Source organism: Prionailurus viverrinus, chromosome B3 (genome assembly GCF_022837055.1).
Source record: "Prionailurus viverrinus isolate Anna chromosome B3, UM_Priviv_1.0, whole genome shotgun sequence".
NCBI classification, from domain to species: Eukaryota; Metazoa; Chordata; class Mammalia; order Carnivora; family Felidae; genus Prionailurus; species Prionailurus viverrinus.
In genome coordinates, this window is record NC_062566.1 from 33510899 (window position 1) to 33529455 (window position 18557).

Here is an 18557-nt window from a genome sequence, read left to right on the forward strand (position 1 = left end):
GACTCACATTCCTTGAATCAGAGTGAGTCGCTCCTCTTTCTATCCCATGCCTAATATTGTGGAACTTTTGAAGGAATGATTTGAATGATCTCTTAACACTTGTCTAACTGTGAATGTTGTGGTCAAAAATAAAATAAATAGATCCATGTGTGTGTGCGTGTGTGTGTGTGCGCGCGCGTACTGAAGGCATAACTTGGTGGAAGAGGTTTGTTGTAAGAACAAGGGGAAGAGGGCATTGTGAATAATTAGAGAAGATGGAGTAAATGAGTCAAATGATGAGACTATGGTTTTAAAAAAAAAATCGCCCCCCAAATTGTCCGTAAGCAAAATGAATGGTGGGAGATCCCTTCAGGCTAGTCACCCTGGAGGTAAGGCAGGCCCCCGCCTGTGGCCACCATGCAAAACATTTTTGGTAGTTTTCCTTTGGTATTCTTTCTAGAACTGGTTACGAACTACATAAAAGTCCTCTTTTTCTTTATGGTAACATCTTATGGTTCCCCACACTTGGTTCCGAATGACTTTTCACTTGATTCTAAACATTCCTCTGAGGATTTTCAAGAGTGTGCTTCAGGCTCTGGAGATATAACTCTATGGTGGAGTCATGATTGAAATTAGTGTAGGAGCGCCTGGGTGGCTCAGTCGGTTGGGCGTCCAACTTTAGCTCAGGTCACGATCTCGCAGTTTGTGGGTTTGAGCCCCGCGTCAGGCTCTTTGCTGATGGCTCAGAGCCTGGAGCCTGCTTCGGGTTCTGTGTCTCCTTCTCTCTGTTCCTCCCCTGCTCACACTCTGTCTCTCTCTCTCTCTCTCTCTCTCAAAAATAAAGATTTAAAAAATTAAAAAGAAATTAGTGTAAAGCTTTCCTTTACAACTTTGGAAAAGACAGTACTCATTCTGATATTTAGTGCAGTTTGTTAAGAAATTGTGTGTATGTGTGCATAGAGAAAAGGAGCAGGAGGACATATACCAAAGCATTGATTGGCATCTCTTATGGTTTCATTTTCTTCTTTATACTGTTGTCTACTTTCCGAACTTTCCATGGTGAACATTTCGTTTATAGTCAGGATAAAGGGAAAAAGCATAGTCTGGTTACTTTCTGGTTATGTTCATTGTATCTTCAGGTATTGGCAGAAACAGTTCTAGACTTGGGAGCAGGTGCCCAGGTGTGGGAGAGGACGGATTCACGTACTGCCAGCTACGGTGCATCAGAGTTTTGTCTTTTCAAGCAATAAATAGTTCATTGAAAGAGAATAAATCAGTTTTTCTAACTCTTCTGTGATTTCAGAATCATTCATTTCATTATGTCAAGCAGAAGTGGAATGTGATAGGGGCACCTGGGTGGCTCAGTCGGTTAAGTGTCTGACTTCTGCTCAGGTCATGATCTCTCGGTTTTGTGAGTTCCAGCCCCGCATCGGGCTGTGTGCTGACGGCTCAGAGCCCAGAGCCTGCTTCAGATTCTGTCTCCTTCTCTCTCTGCTCCTCTCCCACTCACACTCTGTCTCTCTCCTCTCTCAAAAATAAACATTAAAAAAAAAAAACAACTTTTTTTTTTAAAGAAGTGGAATGTGAAAAAGATGTGTAGGCTTATTTCCCAAATACTAGTGAAATCATTTTTGATGGAGTACTTGCTTAAAATAAGTTTTCATGGTGTGATTTAAAAATAAGAAAAAATAGGCCCAGCGTCTCTATGGAAGTCGAAAATCTTAGCTGTGGTGTAAGTGGGGTCACGTGTATCACTGGGTAGAAAACAAAATATTTTGTGGGGAGAGAAAGGGGATGTAAAGAAAAGTTGAACTTCTACAGATGGTGCCAACTAATTGCCGCTTTAAAGAAATAAAAGCTGAATATGGACACAGAAGATACATAACAGGTCATCTAAGACGTTTTGGGTGTGTGGTCGTGGAAATCCTTAATATTGTGGCTGTGTTGTGTAGAAATTTGAAGTAAAAACCTCTCTGGCTGACACAGTGCAGCCTGAGTCCTATCAGGCCGTCAGCAGATATCCCAGCCTCCTTCGTATGTTTAACCTTCTGCTAAAATTTCCCTTTGGACCCAAGTTTTCAGTTCTGTAAGTGTCTCAGGGAATGGAAGTCACAGTTGCTGTGTGAAGTGCATGTTACGTTTCTATAAAAATCCCGGGCTTTTATTTTATTTTTTTAATGTTTCTATTTTATTTTTGAGAGAGACAGAGCATGAGTGGGGGAGGGGCAGAGAGAGAGAGGGAGACACAGAATCCAAAGGAGGCTCCAGGCTCCTAAGCTGTCGGCACAGAGCCCGACACGGGTCTCAAACCCACAAACTGTGAGATCATGACCTGAGCCGAAGTTGGTCGCTCAACCGACTGAGCCCCCCAAGCGTCCCCCAAATCCTGTGCTTTTAGATTTATGAAGAGATACCCAGACACTGTCATCTATATGAAATTTTCTGGAAACTTATTAAAAAAATAAATATATAAATAGAAGCTCCTCCCCAAGGCACATGAAATCTTTATTCTAGAGGCCATAGCTCTGTTTCGGACACTTGTGTAAGAATTCTGTGCTAATGACCAGCACCACTAGAGTTTTTCATGACTATCCTTTTTAAAATCTAGTATTCCACAGGTGCCAATTGAGTAGTCTGAAATGGAATTAGATGTTTTTAGGACCAGAGTTTAATATACTTACTGTGCCTTCCAGAAGAATTTATTTCCCACCATTAACAACTTCCCTTTTCTCTAGCTCTGAAGCTCCAGAAGAATCCGTTCAGTAAGTGGATTAATTTATTCCTTCCTGGTGTAGTGTTTTGTGGCATCGATAAAACGAGAGGGGCAAAAGCCAATTTCAACAACTACCTGCTAAAGAAATAAATTCTTCTTAATAGGGATGATATTTCCATGCCCTGAGTCCTGGGGAGAAAAATCTGGCAAACAAGAAAAGATTTATGTAATCCTTTCCTATGAGAATGGTTTTACAGCGGGTGCACACGGGCAGGATTTTGCTAAACACGTTTGGAACTAGGCAGGACTGAGTTTCTTTAAGGCCGTAGGTGGATAAAATCTCATCCAAGTTTTTTTGAGCAACATTAATGTGCGAGCGATCCGCTTTGTATAAACAAGAATGAGTTGCTTTTCTAATCATGACAATTGCTATGTTTCTGATCTCCTTAAAATATAAGCAGGGGAACACCGTGAACTCTCTTGTCAGTTGACTACATTTCTCCGTTGTTTGTAAGAAAATCCTGAGCGAAAGTCCTTCCAGCTTATTATAATTAGTCCAAAACCTGATTATAAACTCGTAGTCCTCTGTGAACCTTAAAAGGATTAGGAAACTTAAAGTTCTTGTTTTTCTATTTAGTAATTTTTTTAAAAAGCCCAGCTAATTCAGAGCTACTGTAAGAGAGGCGAAAGAGTACCTCTTCATAAAATCACAGACACCTAGGGCAGAAAGGACCTTCACAACCATGAATATAGCACTCCTCTTATTTGACGGATCAAAAAATTGAGACACAGAAAGATTCATTAATTTGCGCGCGATCACATTGGGAGGCAGAGCCAGGAATGAAATCCAAGCTTTCTGACCTGGAGCCCAGTTCTCTTCCCACTATTCAGACCTTTTCGTGATCTACAGTGATGAGTCCGGCTCTTCTAACTCCTGTCCCTCCCAGACCCCCTCCTTGGAGGCAGCCACTATAAAGAATGAGGGACTTTGGGGCGCCTGGGTGGCTCAGTCAGTTAAGTGCCCGACTCCGGCTTAGGTCATGATTTCACGGTTCGTGAGTTCGAGCCCCGAGTCCAGCCCTGTGCTGACAGCTTGGAGCCTGCAGCCTGCTTCAGATTCATATTCTCTCTCTCTCTCTCTGTCTCTCTCTGTCTCTCTTTCTCTCTCAAAAATAGATAAAAACATTAAAAACATTAAAAAAAAAAAAAAAAGAACGAGGGACTTTTAACAGACTGTTTTGATCAAACAATATGCCTAAGTTGACACAACATTGCCTTAGTCTTCATGGATTGCAGCCTGGCCTGCCAAGTTTAGGTGATGCCCAACAGAGGAAAAACATAAGCCGTGGAATTAGAATAGGCAGGGATTTGTGAATTGGATTTGAAGATTACCCCAAGCCCACTGTATTTCCAGTAACAGAGGTGAGGACTCTCTTACAGCAGCACCCTATTACTCAGGTACTGCCTTTTGTACAAAGAGCCTCAAGTCTACTCTGAGAGCTCCATGACATGGAGAATCCCTGTCAGAGCACTGAACTGTGTACAACTGCTTTAAAATCTATAGCACATTGGACCAAATATCCCAGGCTCTCTGAAGCCATCGGCGTTAGACACCACATGGATCTACTTCTCTTAGCCTCTGGGTCTCCGCTGCCTTCCTTGGTGACACTTGAGCGCTTGGTCCTTGCGTGAGACGCACCCGAGCACTTGGCCTGGCGTGTTCCTGGCAGAGTGACCGAGTTGGATGAGGAGGTAAAAGGGGCTCCAGGGGTACGTGGACGCTGGGGTACGGTGTGAGAAAATCAACAGGCCCCTGGTGCTGCCCAGCGCCCACACAGGTCCTGCAGCGGGCAGGGTACGCGCGGGGTGAGAGGCCGAGCTGGAAAAAACTGCGGGCCTCCGCCTAGCATGCGCGGTCGTTGTGGTGTCGAAGGACGGAGACGGCAGGTGTCTCTCTGTTGTCAGCACCTCTGTGTGACTGTCTGGCAACAGATTTCACGCGACGGGGGTAGGACCTAGAACCTCTAGGTGGTTTAAAGAGCTGAGGATGGGTCCGGGGAAGGGACAGATAGAGGAAAGGCAAGGGGAAGGAAGATAGCTTTTTGACAACTGTACCTTTAGACTCCTGGATTGTGGGTGTCGCCTTCTACTCTAAAGTAGTGATTTTCTTTTCTTTTTGTCCTTCCGACTTCCCTGATCCCTGTCCTTCAAAGATTCTCCTGGAGTATGTGTGAGAAGTTCAGCTTTCGGGGCACCTGGCTGGCTCAGTTGGAAGAGCGTGCGACTCTTGATCTTGGGCTCATGAGTTTGAACCTCACGGTGGGCGTAGCGATCACTAAAAATAAATAAATAAGTAAACTTCGAGAAATGGAAGTTCAGCTTCCTTGGTGTCTGCCCCAGAGATTCTGCTTCAGTGAGTCTGAGATAGGGTCCTTGAATACCAGGCTAGTTTTAATAGGTGTTCCAGGTGATTCTGAGGAAGCTGTGATCGGCGCTAGGGCTGTCATCATTTCTAGATGTTCTGCTCCAGATTTGTCCTCCATTGTAAATACAAACATTAAGAGTATAGGGAGTTCTTATCCCTTACAAAATGAAAGCTTTGTTTTAAAAAGCATGCATGCTCCTTTTCACCTGATGATAACGCACCTGTGTTGCTTTTTTGTAAACGTTTCTGAACATTTGAAACACCGTTTGAAACACTGCCATATTGGTTCATAGTGACTATTAAAACATGAGTGCTGTTAACCTTTGCAAAAGAACCACTGAGTGGTCTTGTTTGTTGTGGTGGACCTGCCATTATATTTGGCCTGGACCTGTGTCTGTGAGTTTTAAAAATTATTCAGAATTGAGAGAGTATGGTGATTGTTGGTGACTATTTTGTTAAGAAGCTTTTATTCCAAAAAAATTCATATTTTCAAATAACAAGTATGAAGAAAATGCAAGCACGAGTCCATGCATTAAGATCTATAAATTCCTGGGGCGCCTGGGTGGCTCAGTCGGTTAAGCGGCCGACTTCGGCTCAGGTCATGATCTCACGGTTTGTGGGTTCGAGCCCCGCGTCGGGCTCTGTGCTGACAGCTCAGAGCCTGGAGCCTGTTTCGGATTCTGTGTCTCCCTCTCTCTGACCCTCCCCCGTTCATGCTCTGTCTCTCTCTGTCTCAAAAATAAATAAACGTTAAAAAAAATTTTTTTTTTAAAAAGATCTATAAATTCCTAATGTCCCAGAGTAACAGTTTTTATAGTTAGAACTTTTATAATGAGGAAATAGCCACTGTGTCTTTATCACGGTCATTTTAACACTTTAAAACGTAAATAACAAATGTCCGTGACTGGATTGTTTTCTTTTCAGATAGGAACCAAGGCTTTAGCCTTCTCAGCTCATTGGCTGGAGCAAACCATAGCATTGGGTCAGCAGAGATGCGTCACTCAGAGGTAAAGATTTTTCCTGGATCCTTTGGTTTTAATTTCTCCTGGTCATTATGACTCTTTACACCATTTGTCATTTTTTCCTTTCCATTTAAGAGGCAGCAGAAAATAGTTAAAACAAGGATAAAAAGAGAATCTAAAACAGTCCTCTTGTGCCTGGTGCCTGTTGAGAGGAGGCTGGTCCAGCATTAAAGCAGTAAGCCCTTTCAAGATGATCACAATTTAGGCTCCCCCGTGGGGTTTTTTGGGCGAGCGTACTTTAAAAAGCGTGCTAGGATTTCCTTGAGACATAAAGTTGCCTGCAGATCTTTATGAAATAAAATTGATGGTTCTTTCTCAATACTTCCCATGTATGAGGCCCTGTACAAACCAGAGGCAGGGTCCCTGTCCTCAGTGAAGTTCCTAGTCTGACTTCAACCCTGTGTCCCCAAGGTCTTTGGTCCAAGTGTGCCTTGGTCGGCTTGCTGGAACCAAGAGCAAATGACACAGTGCCATGTGGTCTTTCCAGGCAACTTTTTCATCAGTCTTGAGCTTTTTGAGATATACTTACGTTGATTTTTGCATTTTGAATAAAACATGGCTCTTAAAGCAAACAAAAAACCACTTTTTAATAGCCAGTAGCAGAATCATAACACTTTCTAGCTTTTCCTTGAGGGAAAATACTCCTGAGTTAGTGAATTTTTAGCCTCTGATTTTTTTTTTTTTTTTTTTTTTATGTGACATCAACCCTTCTTCCATCTCTCTTTGTCTCTAGCTCCCATTATTGCTTCTCTAGAGCCAACTGGGGAGTGGAGGTGTGAGCCTTTTTGGCTTTAGTTCTGAAATAGCCTGCAATTAAATTACTGCTTGTGTGTATTTCCCTCAACAGCAGCCCCGTTTGCCAGCAGCAGCTAGGACTGAATCTCTCTTGGATCATCGGGGCGGTGCATCTAACACAACAGATGCCCAGGCAGATAGCATCGTGGGTAAGTTCCTCCTTTGGCTGCCAGGAGACAGCTCTGTGGAACTTGGAATAGGTGTGGGACATACATCATCGAGGGGGAAATTGACTTTGAGGATGAACAAGGGAAGAAAATGGATGGTGTACCCCAATGAACGTGAGCCTGGTGGATGGCTATCAGCAAGGGAGGGAGAATCGCTATATAAGCAATCTGCGGGTACCATTTTCTCTCTGATTCTCTCAGCAGGATCCTGATCCAGATCATCTTAGCTGAGACAGACAGAACCAGGTGGTGAAACAGCTTTATATCTCCATATTCCAGTTTTTTTCATAGTATTTAACAGTTGGCAGAATTGATGGTAACAAGAATAATACAACTTTATAAGCCCTTTCACATCCTTTTAAAGTTCTTTTATATCTACTTTCCTGTGTTGGGTAATGAAGTTCAGCAGAAAAGTTATTTTATGGAGATGACACTGAGGCCCAGAGCAGTTTAATAGCTTGTCCAAGGGCATCTAACAAGAGGGTCCTGGAACCGAAACTCGAATCCATTCAGATGTCCAAAAGCCACGGGATGTGGTTGATAATAACTGTAAACGTTCTCTTGTTGTGGAACTGCGGACAGTTCTGCGTTCTCGCGATGCCACCACGGAGGGCCCATGTGCAGCTTTTAAAACACTTTCTGATTAGAAGATAGTCCAGTAGAAAACTTAAGTGTTTGGTAATAGAAACATATAAAGAAGGAAAAATTACATATAATCTCTTTACTCTTTCATATATTCAACCTTGTCTTCTAGTTGGGTCCCTCGTATTGGTTTAAAAAAAATTTTTTTTAATGTGTTTATTTTTGAGAGACAGAGCATGAGTAGGGGAGGGGCAGAGAGAGAGGGAGACACAGAATCCGAAGCAGGCTCCAGGCTCTGAGCTGTCAGCACAGAGCCCGACGCGGGGCTCCAACTCAGGAACAGCGAGATCATGACCTTGGCTGAAGTCAGACGCTTAACCAACCGAGCCACCCAGGTGCCCTTCTCCTATTGGTTTTAGACGTGCTAAAGTCTCTGTCATGGGGAAAACAAAAACAAAAACAAAAACAAAACAACAGTAACCACACTGAAGAGGTAGGGAAGACAAGAACTGGCCTGAATAACATGGGGAAACAGCATCTGACTAAATACCATGAGGCTAAAAACAGAACTGAACAGAAATAGTGAACTCTGCCCAATACATTTGATTCTCACAGGAGTATGGTTTAGAAATCCTGACACAATATATATTTTGGATGTATCGGTTGAAAAAATTAAAAAAATATAGATAATGAGAGCTAGGTTTCTCACTGTCCGAGAAAGAAGTCACATAAGGAAAGAAGAAGGCGGGATGCACCGTTTGGTACTGGGCTGGAACTGAAGGTGTTAGCGTGACGGCATACTTCTGCGCTAGAGCAATAGAGAGAGACGTGTGTACGCGTCCTACCGCTTTCCACTGAGAGGGCCTGGAAGCACCATACTCCAATAGCAGTTGGCACCTTTAGCGTTTAAATTCTTTTTTTTTTTTTTTTTAATATTTATTTATTTTTGAGAGACAGAGATAGAGAGCGAGTGGGGGAGGGGCAGAGGGAAAGGGAGACACAGAATCCGAAGCAGGCTTCAGGCTCCCAGCTGTCCGCACGGAGCCCGACGCGGGGCTTGAACTCATAAAACGCAAGGTCGTGACCTGAGCCAAAGTCGGACGTTTAGCTGATGGAGCCACCCAGGCGCCCCACCACCCTTAGCATTTAGATCTTGGTTTTTAAATACCATCCTCCAATAAAAGGATCCAGGGTCACTTGGAGAAGTGATTGATTCCATGGCTAGAGACCGGAAAAATGCAGGATGAGCCTAGAGTTATCCTGTGGGGCCAGAACGTGAGGAGGTACTGGAAGAAAAAAAAAAAGGGAGCATGTTAAAAGGGCACCGGAACCAACTTGAAAGAGCTTCCTGTGGCTCATGCTGGAACAATTTGACCAGCAAAAATGAATTTAGTAGGGGCTCTGGGTGGCTTAGTCGGTTAAGTGTCCGACTTCAGCTCAGGTCATGATCTCATGAATCGTGGGTTCGGGTCCCGCGTTGGGCTCTGTGTTGATAGCTCAGAGCCTGGAGCCTACTTCCGATTCTGTGTCTGCCTCCCTCTCTCTCTCTCTCTCTCTCTCTCTCTGTCTCTCTCTCTGTCTCTCTCTCTCAATAAATAAACATTAAAAAAATGAATTTAGTATTGGGCTGTAATCCACAGAATAAAATAAAATATCTGAATCCATACTAGCATAAGAACTGAGTAAAAAAACAACCAGGGAAAAAAGGGAAGTTCTTCTTTATGGAAGAATTCTGATAAAGGTAGAAGGAATGAGGGAAAGAAAAATCATCATTAGCCACACACCACAGTAATAATTGTCGTTGTGGCCAAGATCCACCGATGAACATGAAACTTAAGAGATGAAATTTTGAGAAGAGACACAATGCTTGCATGTTCCACAGTATCTTTCCCAAGATATTTATTTAGTACAGAGAGGATAATAGTAACTTTACACTGGAGACACCCGGCGGACACCAGTTTTAACATCAGTGGTAATAAGACACACTGACATCACCTGTCCCCTGACAGGAGGCACTGAAAGGGCACGTCACTTTTGTGGTCTTCATGCCAAAGGGGCATAGCCTCAGTCTAATAAGAAACCATCAGACAAACACAGTTGGAGGGACATGATACAAAATAACTGACGAGTACTCTTCAAAAGTGTCAAAGTCATGAAGGATGACAAGTCTAAGGAACTATCACACTTTGAAGAAGACTAAAGAGATCTGACGGCTGAATTCTGTGTAAGATCCTGGAACAGGATATTAGTGGGAAAACTGGTGAGGTCTGAATGAAGTCTGTAGTTTAGTTAATAGCACTTTACCATTTTGAACTTCTTGACATCCATAATTGTCCTTTAGTTACATAAGATGTTAATGCCAGGGGAGGAAGGCAGAACTTACTATTTTCATAACTTTTTGATAGTACCGGAATTATGTCAAAATTTAAAAAAAGGCAAAACCAAACCAACAAAGGTAAAACATCTGTCAACCCCGCAGCTCCCTCCTCTCTACTGAACTTCTTTCCGTCCCTCACCCACTATTACTCTTCAGCTTTTGTCCCATTTGCCACTGAAACAGCTCACCAGTGACCTCCATGCCACTAAATTTCGTAGACATTTTCCAGTCCTTGTCTTAACCTCTTGACAGCATTCAACATTGTGAATCGGTTCCTTTTTGAAACATTTTCTTTGGCTCACCCAGCACGTGTCCTGGTTTTCTTCTTACCTCTCTGGTTATTCCTTCTCTTTCTTTGATAGATGACCCTCCTTTACCCAGCCTTCACATATTGCCATCCCTCAGCACTCCGTCTACCCTCCTCTGCCAAATCTATATTAAAGCATGAAGTGCTTCTACGTTCAGTTACCATTTATACACAGAGAAATCACAAATTTTTATCTCCAGCCCCGTATGTCAACTGCCTACATGAAATGTCCATTGAAATTTGTCCAAAGCGAATTTATTAACCAAAATGCATTTTTAACACCAAATTCTCTGTATGGCATTGTAGTAGATGCAAAGAATTAGAAGTTGTCCTTGTCTTCAAGCAGCTTACAGCCTAAAAATGTGGAGACAGGCCTTGTGATATAATGCTTAAAGTTGTGGGCCTGGGGTCCTGGACAACTGGGTTCCAATCATGGCTCTACCACTAGTGGTGAGATGACCCCGAGTAAGTTGTTTAGCCTCCATGGGCCTTAGTTTCCCCTTACGTAAAAGAAAATTCTTCCTAACAATGCTGTTGCAAAAATGAAAAGGAATTACATAAAGTAAAGCACTCGGTGATGTAGACACAAAGGTGAGCTCTCTCGTACTGTGGTGGTATTTCAGTAATGTGGGGAGGTGTCAGAATGCAAAGTAGCATGTGCCAGTGCCAAGACAGTTCTAGAAACACGAAGTATGGAATGAAATCTAGGGAAGGAGGCTTGTGATCTGGGATGCCTAGGGAAGACATCATAGAGGTGGTCGGTATGGAGTGGAGAATGGGGAAGAATTCTGATTAAAAACAAATTTTGATGAAGAGGTAATAGGTTGCGGTAGAAATAATAAAGGCTTTGTAGTAATAGTTAGGATTTGGCTCTACTTCTGAATAACTGTAATTTTAGATGAATTCGTTTTTAAACCCAGCTTTCTCCACGTATAAATTGCAGACATTGAGGTCTGTCCTAACCACCTCATATGGTGGTTGTCAGTAATAGATGCGAAAATATTTGTTGTACAGGAAGATACGGCATAAATTCCAGACGCTTGCTGTTGATCAGTGCACCTCAGTGGAGAGTGTGGCCTTTAGAGTTGGAAACACCTAAGTCAGAATCCGAGCTCACACTAGCTGTGACCTGGAGCCAGCCAGTCACTTCCACTCAGAGCTCTAGTTTTCTCATCTCTGAAACGAAGCCATATTCTTTGCCTCAGTGTAATGCTGTAAGGCTAGAATATGCTACTTTTCGTTCACGAAGGCCCGCCAGCAGCCAGGCAGGCAGAAGCACTGTGAGCAGTGAAGACGGTGCACATGGAGTACTCGTCCAGTGATGACGCCGTCAAAGCTAGGATTGATTGCCTTGTATGCGTATTTAGCACATATGTAAGTGATAGGTGGCAACTAATGTGACAAATCCTTTTTTCAGATCCCATGTTAGATCTGGATATTCAAGAATTAGCCAGTCTTACTACTGGTGGAGGAGATTTGGAGAATTTTGAAAGACTGTTTTCCAAGTTAAAGGAAATGAAAGGTAATTGGATCCATTGCCTCTGACACATTTCTGTCCTGGTGCTCCTCTGTTTTACATGGTAGGATTTGGTTTGGTCACCGCTGATTGGATTCCATGCTCTGGTGTCAGCTGTCTGGAGAACCTTGGCTCCGGGGGGACCGTGCCATCTTCTGTTGGTAGAAGTTCCCCGGGGAAAATTTTCCTCTTTCTCCACTCTCTTTCCTCTTACTTGCCCTTCTTCTCTTGCCTCTCTCAGTTTCTTTCAGTGTGTCTCATTAACCTGGAATCAGTAAGACCCCTGCCAGTTGACTCACATCATCCCCATCTGGAAAATCGGGAAGACTTAAACTCCCTAACAGCTCTAATGACTACACCATAAGCATTTGTCTTTGAAACCCATCTCCCATCTTCTAGCATTACAACATCCATACACTCCAGACTCTCCTGTGCTATTAGATGAATTTCTTAAGATATATTTTCCCCCTAGACAAGGCTGCGACGCTTCCTCACGAGCAAAGAAAGTTGCATGCAGAAAAGGTGAGACAATCAGTCAGGTATTTATTGAGTGTCTACAGAAGGTCTGTTACTGTTATTATATGTCACACTTGTTGATTTCTGTTAGTGTCTTAGTGTGAACTTTCTTTGGATATTAACTTGGAACGAATTGAATGTTTACACTGTAGTAATATAATTGCTGTAGTCAAACCAAGATTTTTCAAATGTATGTTGAGTGACATGGAACTTTCATTGAGACCCAGGACGTTTGCCTTCTTAACTGTTGGGCTGGAAAACTCCCAGTTGTTTTGTTTTGTTTTGTTTTGTTTTATTACCAATGCAACACATGCTCTTGGCAGGAAATGTATGTGTTTTATGGCATTTCATTGTATGAATGTGTCCTAATTTATCCATTTCCCTTTTGGACGTGTAGGCCATGTGCATTTTTTGCTTCTATAAATAGTGACGCTGTGCATAACCTTACACATCCATCACCTTTGTACGTAACTCTGATTTTCGACTCAGTATGCATTTCTAGAAGTCGAAGTCCTGGGTCAGGGTACTCAAGGGTTTTGATATATGTTGCTGGAAGGCTGGAGGGCAAGGATAGCATTTTAGGTCTTGATCAGTTGAGCATATTGACTGACACATGAAACAAGCTGAAATGTAGCTGTTGCCTAAAATGTGTTGCACGCTTCTCTCCACAGGTGGCCAAGGCCTTCTGGATGGCAATTGGGGGAGACAGAGATGAAATTGAAGGCCTTTCATCGGATGAAGAACACTAAATTATTTGTGCTAGGGTTTGACTGCCTGAGATCCTTCCCTGCTCCACCCAGTTCTCTTCTGCCGAACTTCCCATCATCGTGATGGCCACCTGACTTAGTTCTAGGGTCCCCTTAATTTTAGTTCTTACTAGGGGATAGTAGGGGTTTCCTCTCTCAGTATATCTTAAGGGAGTGAGGAGTATCATGACAGCAAGGAGGGAGTTTTTTTCAAATACACTTTTTCTAGGAACGGGAGCGAAACGAGGCTCAGGGGCCTGTGTGATTTGCCCCGGTTGAAGAAGGAGGCCACCACGCCATTCCCAGTCCACCTTTTATGTGGTGTCCTCTGTGGCCACACTCGATTACTATAGGTCAGGAGCTGGTGCCACTTTTCCTCAAGCTTCTGGATTTTCTGCTTTCGGGGAGCTTCCTGCTCCAAGCTTTGTTGCTTTGGATGAGAGGCGAGGAAGCTGCCACAGACTTGATTTGTGCCATAGTGTAGGTGGAGCCAGAGTCCGTGGCCCTCAGGTTAGTCTCTAGCTGAAAAATGCTTCTGGGCACTTCATTGGAAATACAGTGTCTCAGCTCATGCTAGAAACAATGGAAAAAACCAGGGTGAATTCTTAGATTATACTAGATGAGGCAAAACAAACTCATCTACCAAGTTGTTGTGGGGGGGAGGCGGGCGGGGTGGGGGGGGTGGTGAGACTGAGAAAGAAAGTTAAGGAATTCCCTATCTGGGCCATTGAAACAGTATGTGAATGCATATGGAGGCCTTCACATTAGTATAACCATGAAGAAACTCTTCTTCCTTAGAGCGCTTGAGATGTCAGAGCTGTGCCGTCACACTTTATACCCTCAAAACGAGGTGGCTCCCCCTCTTCTTCTCTGCGAGCCAAACAGGTCGCTGCCCAAAGGGTAACAGTGAGGATGGGCAAGACGGGAAGGGATGTGAAAGGTCAGGCAATGAATACCCGAGTACCTTGTGTTACTTCCTGGGCTGAGGGGGTCAACCCTAGGGGAGTTGCTCACCAAAGGGAACCTCTCCAAGGAAGAGCGGGAAGTACGGCAAATATTCCTATTTCTGTTTTTGTAGACACTTTGTAAATGCATGCCACTAACCTTCACCGCGGCGGTGACCGCCACAGTTCTAGACTGGCGCGTGGCTGGCCGCTGTCGACGCGGAGGCCGAGAGCTGCTTCTGGCCTAGTGTGGACTGTGAACTCCTTGGGTCACCAGCAGAAACAAGTTTCAGACCCCTCTGTGCACCGCCTTGTAAGCACTGCAGGAGGAATGGCGGAAGGAGTGAAATGCTCCAGGTTCTGGGCCAGGGCAGCCACAGAGGGGAAGGTTTCAGTGACAGGAGCGGTCAAGGAAGAGCCATCACGGGCAACACTGGCAGTTTTCTTGCTTGGTGACTTTTTTTTTTTTTTTTTTAAACTATTCTGAAGGTCTCTGAGACTCTAATTGATCACCATTCCATCAATGTTTCTTTGATGTGACTGCATTAGCTACTAAGAATGTAAGGGAAGTTGGCTCTGGGGTTGCAAAATCAAAGGCAGAATGGTTTTCTTAAAACATGAAGGGTTCCAGAAAATACATCAGGTCATGTGGTTAGGGAAGACAGACTAGAAAAAGCCGTGAATGTGGTTTTGTGGATTAAACAAAGCCAGGTGATTAAAATAGCATTTATTTATAAAGTCTGCCAATGTGTATTATGATTTTGTTGTTTTTTAGTAGGCCATATGTTGGGGGAAGCCTTACTTCAGATTGGGCATAAATAGTGAATAATTGGAGACTCTGCCAAACTCCTAATACGTGGAATCCACCTCGTGTATGTATAATATCAACTCACCTTTTCAAGACCTCCGCTTTCTGGGGCTGTTGGCCCCTTCCAGGGCACACGGGGATAAAAGTATCCAGTGGTTTCTAAAGGCTCATGTTAAGAGTGATCACGAACTGGGGCACCTGGGTGGCTTAGTTGGTTAAACGTCCGACTTTGGCTCAGGTCATGATCTTGCAGTTTGTGGATTTGAGCCCCGCGTTGGGCTCTGTGCTGATAGTTCAGAGCCTGGAGCCTGATTTGGATTCTGTGTCTCCCTCTCTCTGCCCCTCCCCTGCTCACATTCTCTCTCCCTCAAAAGTAAGCATTTAAAAAAAAAAAAGTGATCATAAGCTAATAGTGCAGTAAAAGTTGCAGTCAACCTGACATGAGCTGTGAATGTGCCAATGCCAGTTACTATGGACTGTCTGTCCGGGAATTAAATACCTCCAACATTTCTCTATTTGTGTAACACAGAGTTGGGCCCATAGTAGGCCTTTAATTTTGGTTTGGATTCACGTTTGCTAGTTTGCTGAATATGATCACAACATTTGAAGGTCCATGAGGGTTGGAAGGTAGGGAGAGACAGAAGTAAACTTTTTTTTTTCCCCTCAAAAATCATGTGTTATGTAATAATTTTAGAGTGATGAAGACATAGATATTTTTATAATTTTAAAATATGTTATCCTGCCAGAGTATGAGAAGATTGACAGAACCAGTTTGCTTTCTCTCTATTTATAGAACTTGGCCAACATCTAATTCAGAGAAGCTAGAGATTCAGGGACGCTAGACTTGGACGGCTGAGTAATATGGGATGTGGTTCAAGGACCATCGAGCATGTCAGGCCGTTAACTGCAAACTACTTGTAACGCGTGAAAGGTGATATATGGCTAACTTCCTGCTCCCGCGGCGGAGAGGTGGGAGTGAACATCTTCGCTGTGGCTGACCGGATTCCCTTACCTTAGGCCAGTTTCTTAACAATGGCCATCGAGAGAGCACGTGGAGTGCCCCTTGCTCTGCGCCGGCCTGCCACGGAGAAGCAGCCTTAAAAGAATCACTGTCTAAGGGTAACATGAGAGCTCGAGGAGCTATTCTGAGCGCCTGCTGATGCAAAGCTAAATTTAGCAAACATGTGTCTAGCGTGGTCAGAGGTTCTGCTTCATTGAACGTCCTGACTGACGGAGACAGAGTTGCAGAGAATTCTGTAACGAGTGCAAGTCGTCCTTCACCCCCACCCCAGATTTTAAAGCAGTCAGGCAATTTAGGTATGGCATTCTGTCATTAAAGACCACATCTTACCGGAGGACTCTAGGCAGAGAAAGTGAAAAGTCTGGTCAAGCGTACCACCTTCCTGCAGGACCGGTTACAAAACACCCAGACGGTCAACTCTCCCAGAATCGGTAGGGCCTCGTAAAAGCAGCAGGCTGAGCGTGCAGAGCAAAGTTCACGTTTTGATTTAGATTCCGCTCAGGGTTTAGGGTAGCGGTCCATCTTTGCGTCTCTGGCATTGAAGCTGTTGCAGAAAAGGTCGTGGAAATGCTCAGTTTCTTATCTTTGGCACCACCTACGTCATAAACATCACGAGTCTTGCTCTTAGCGTAGATGTCTTTATTCTGAGTTTGTGTGTTTGTAGCACTAAAGCCAAGTTCTTCTAGAATAGGAAGAGTCTTGCTCTGTTCTGAGGTGTTTCTCTGATGTGCATGCAGAGCGAGGAATTAACAAGCGGGAACGGCAACAAACGTGGGCCTTTTGTTGGAACACTCCTGAGCCCCGTTCCAGCTTTTAATGATTTGTGGTTCTACCTTGTTTCCTGTTGGAAAAGTATGGATTCAGAACCTGGACCCAGTGACCATTACTGCATCTTTGGAACACAGGTCTGGGAGGAAAAAGATTTTTTTCCTCCAAAACCCTTTTATATCTGTGTCTATCTGTTGATGGGTTCAAACCCTCTCTCCCCACAAGCACAAATCTGGGAGGTGGCGACAGGTCACATAAAGCTTTTCGTCTTTGCCTCTCCCTTTTCTCTGATCAACCAGGTGGCTTTAGTGCTACAAAAATGTGGGCTAAGTGAGGCCTGGGGTAGGAACTTGATAGAAACAGTTCAGTTTGGGAGAGAGAACCTTCTCTTCATCCGAAGCCCAAGGACACGGTCTGTGCCAATCCAGCCGCTCTGGGGAACTCTCAGGATGTCGCCAGTGGTGAAGTTAGAAGGCTTCAGAGTCAGAGTTGAGGAAGAGCAGCTGTCCCCTGTTCCTTTACCCAGGTAAGCGCTGAAACAGGATTCAGGGTCCGGCCCTGATGGCGTACCTTCTCGGTACCGGGCTCTGCAGGGGTGGCAGAGGCCGCAGACTTGGGTAAGGGTGTGGGTTCTCTCTGGGAGCTCATCACCCAGCCCAGGTGATGGGGGTGGGGTGGGGGCCGGGGGGCAAGCGCATCGAGGCCAGGAAAGCTAGAGTGCCGGGCAGCATGTGAAGTGTTGGGACCAGCCTCCCCTGCTGTGGGAAGGCGAGCGCAGAGTGGGCTGGGGAGAGCATATGGTACGTCTCAGAGCAGTCTTTCTCAGACGTGAGCCCACACCCGAGTCCCCCGCAGGGTGCCGGCCCAGAGTTTCGGTTCAGCAGGTCCCCAGCGGGGTCTGGGGAATGCGTTTCGACTGTCCCGTGCGGTACTGATGCTGCCGGCCAGGCCCACACTTGGGAGACCCACGGACTGGAGGAAGTGGTGCTCAGACGGAGCTAGGGGCTAGGGTGGAACTGGAGCCAAAGCGTGAGGGGAAGCGGCAGATTCTTAGCGGGAGTTGCAGCATGAACCAGAGGTACGGGGAGAGAAAGCAAGGGGTTACGTCGGGGCGCACAAGGATGGAGTGAATTCGGAGAAAACCTTGAAATACTACCTGGTGGGACCAGTGCCTACTTGGGAGGCAATCAAGGAGCCCAAGGGGTTTAGCACGGAAGAGACAGGTAACCACAACTGCATTCCTGGGAAATGGCAGCAGTCTTAGCCAAAACGAATCGAGTCGCGCTACCTGCCTGGAGGGCTGTGTTGCGAAGGATTCTTCCGAGGCCGAGAGTGGACCCAGCATGGTATTTAGTGGTTTTTGCTGTGGATGGAGAAATAGAAGGGTGGTAATTCTGCCGTCTACCCTCCATCTCTGGACGACGGGGGCACAGGTCAGGAGGATGTTAGACGAGCTACGAGAAAAGGCAATTAGGAACTGCATTTTGGTGGCATCCCTTCAACCATATGTAAGGACTTAGGGCACTGTGGAAGTAGATGGAAAGGATTGCCGAGGTAGAATCTGCTAGCTGTGGGCACTAATTGATTTGTTCAGCAAAAATCGGTGGCCCAAAGAAGCCAGGGATACAAGAATAAGATGTAAATGCTGCCCTCAAGGAACTCAGAGCCTCGAGGGGAAGACAAACACAATTACCACTCAGTTGGGAAGCCTGGCAATAGATTTGCGAATGGCTTCCTGGAGGAGGTGTCTGACCTGAGTCTCAGCATTTGTGAAAGTTCTCCAGGTGACCTGCTGGTGTGTTAGGCAAAGGGGCAGGGAGCACAGACTTGGGAAGAGGGCTTGTCATCATGGAGAGGAGTGTGCTGTGTAA

General features: G+C 44.9%; 1 protein-coding gene across 1 annotated transcript in view; it reads left to right on the top strand.

Moving 5' to 3' along the window:
- AAGAB (alpha and gamma adaptin binding protein) overlaps positions 1–14830 on the top strand; it is a 56225-nt gene extending 41395 nt beyond the window's left edge. The window contains exons 6-10 of the mRNA XM_047863401.1: positions 6042–6124; positions 6987–7083; positions 11785–11889; positions 12356–12405; positions 13071–14830. Coding sequence (XP_047719357.1) covers positions 6042–6124; positions 6987–7083; positions 11785–11889; positions 12356–12405; positions 13071–13148 — 413 coding nt within the window. The 3' untranslated portion in view covers positions 13149–14830. The remainder of the gene's footprint in view (positions 1–6041; positions 6125–6986; positions 7084–11784; positions 11890–12355; positions 12406–13070) is intronic.
- The last annotated feature ends 3727 nt before the right edge of the window (positions 14831–18557 follow it).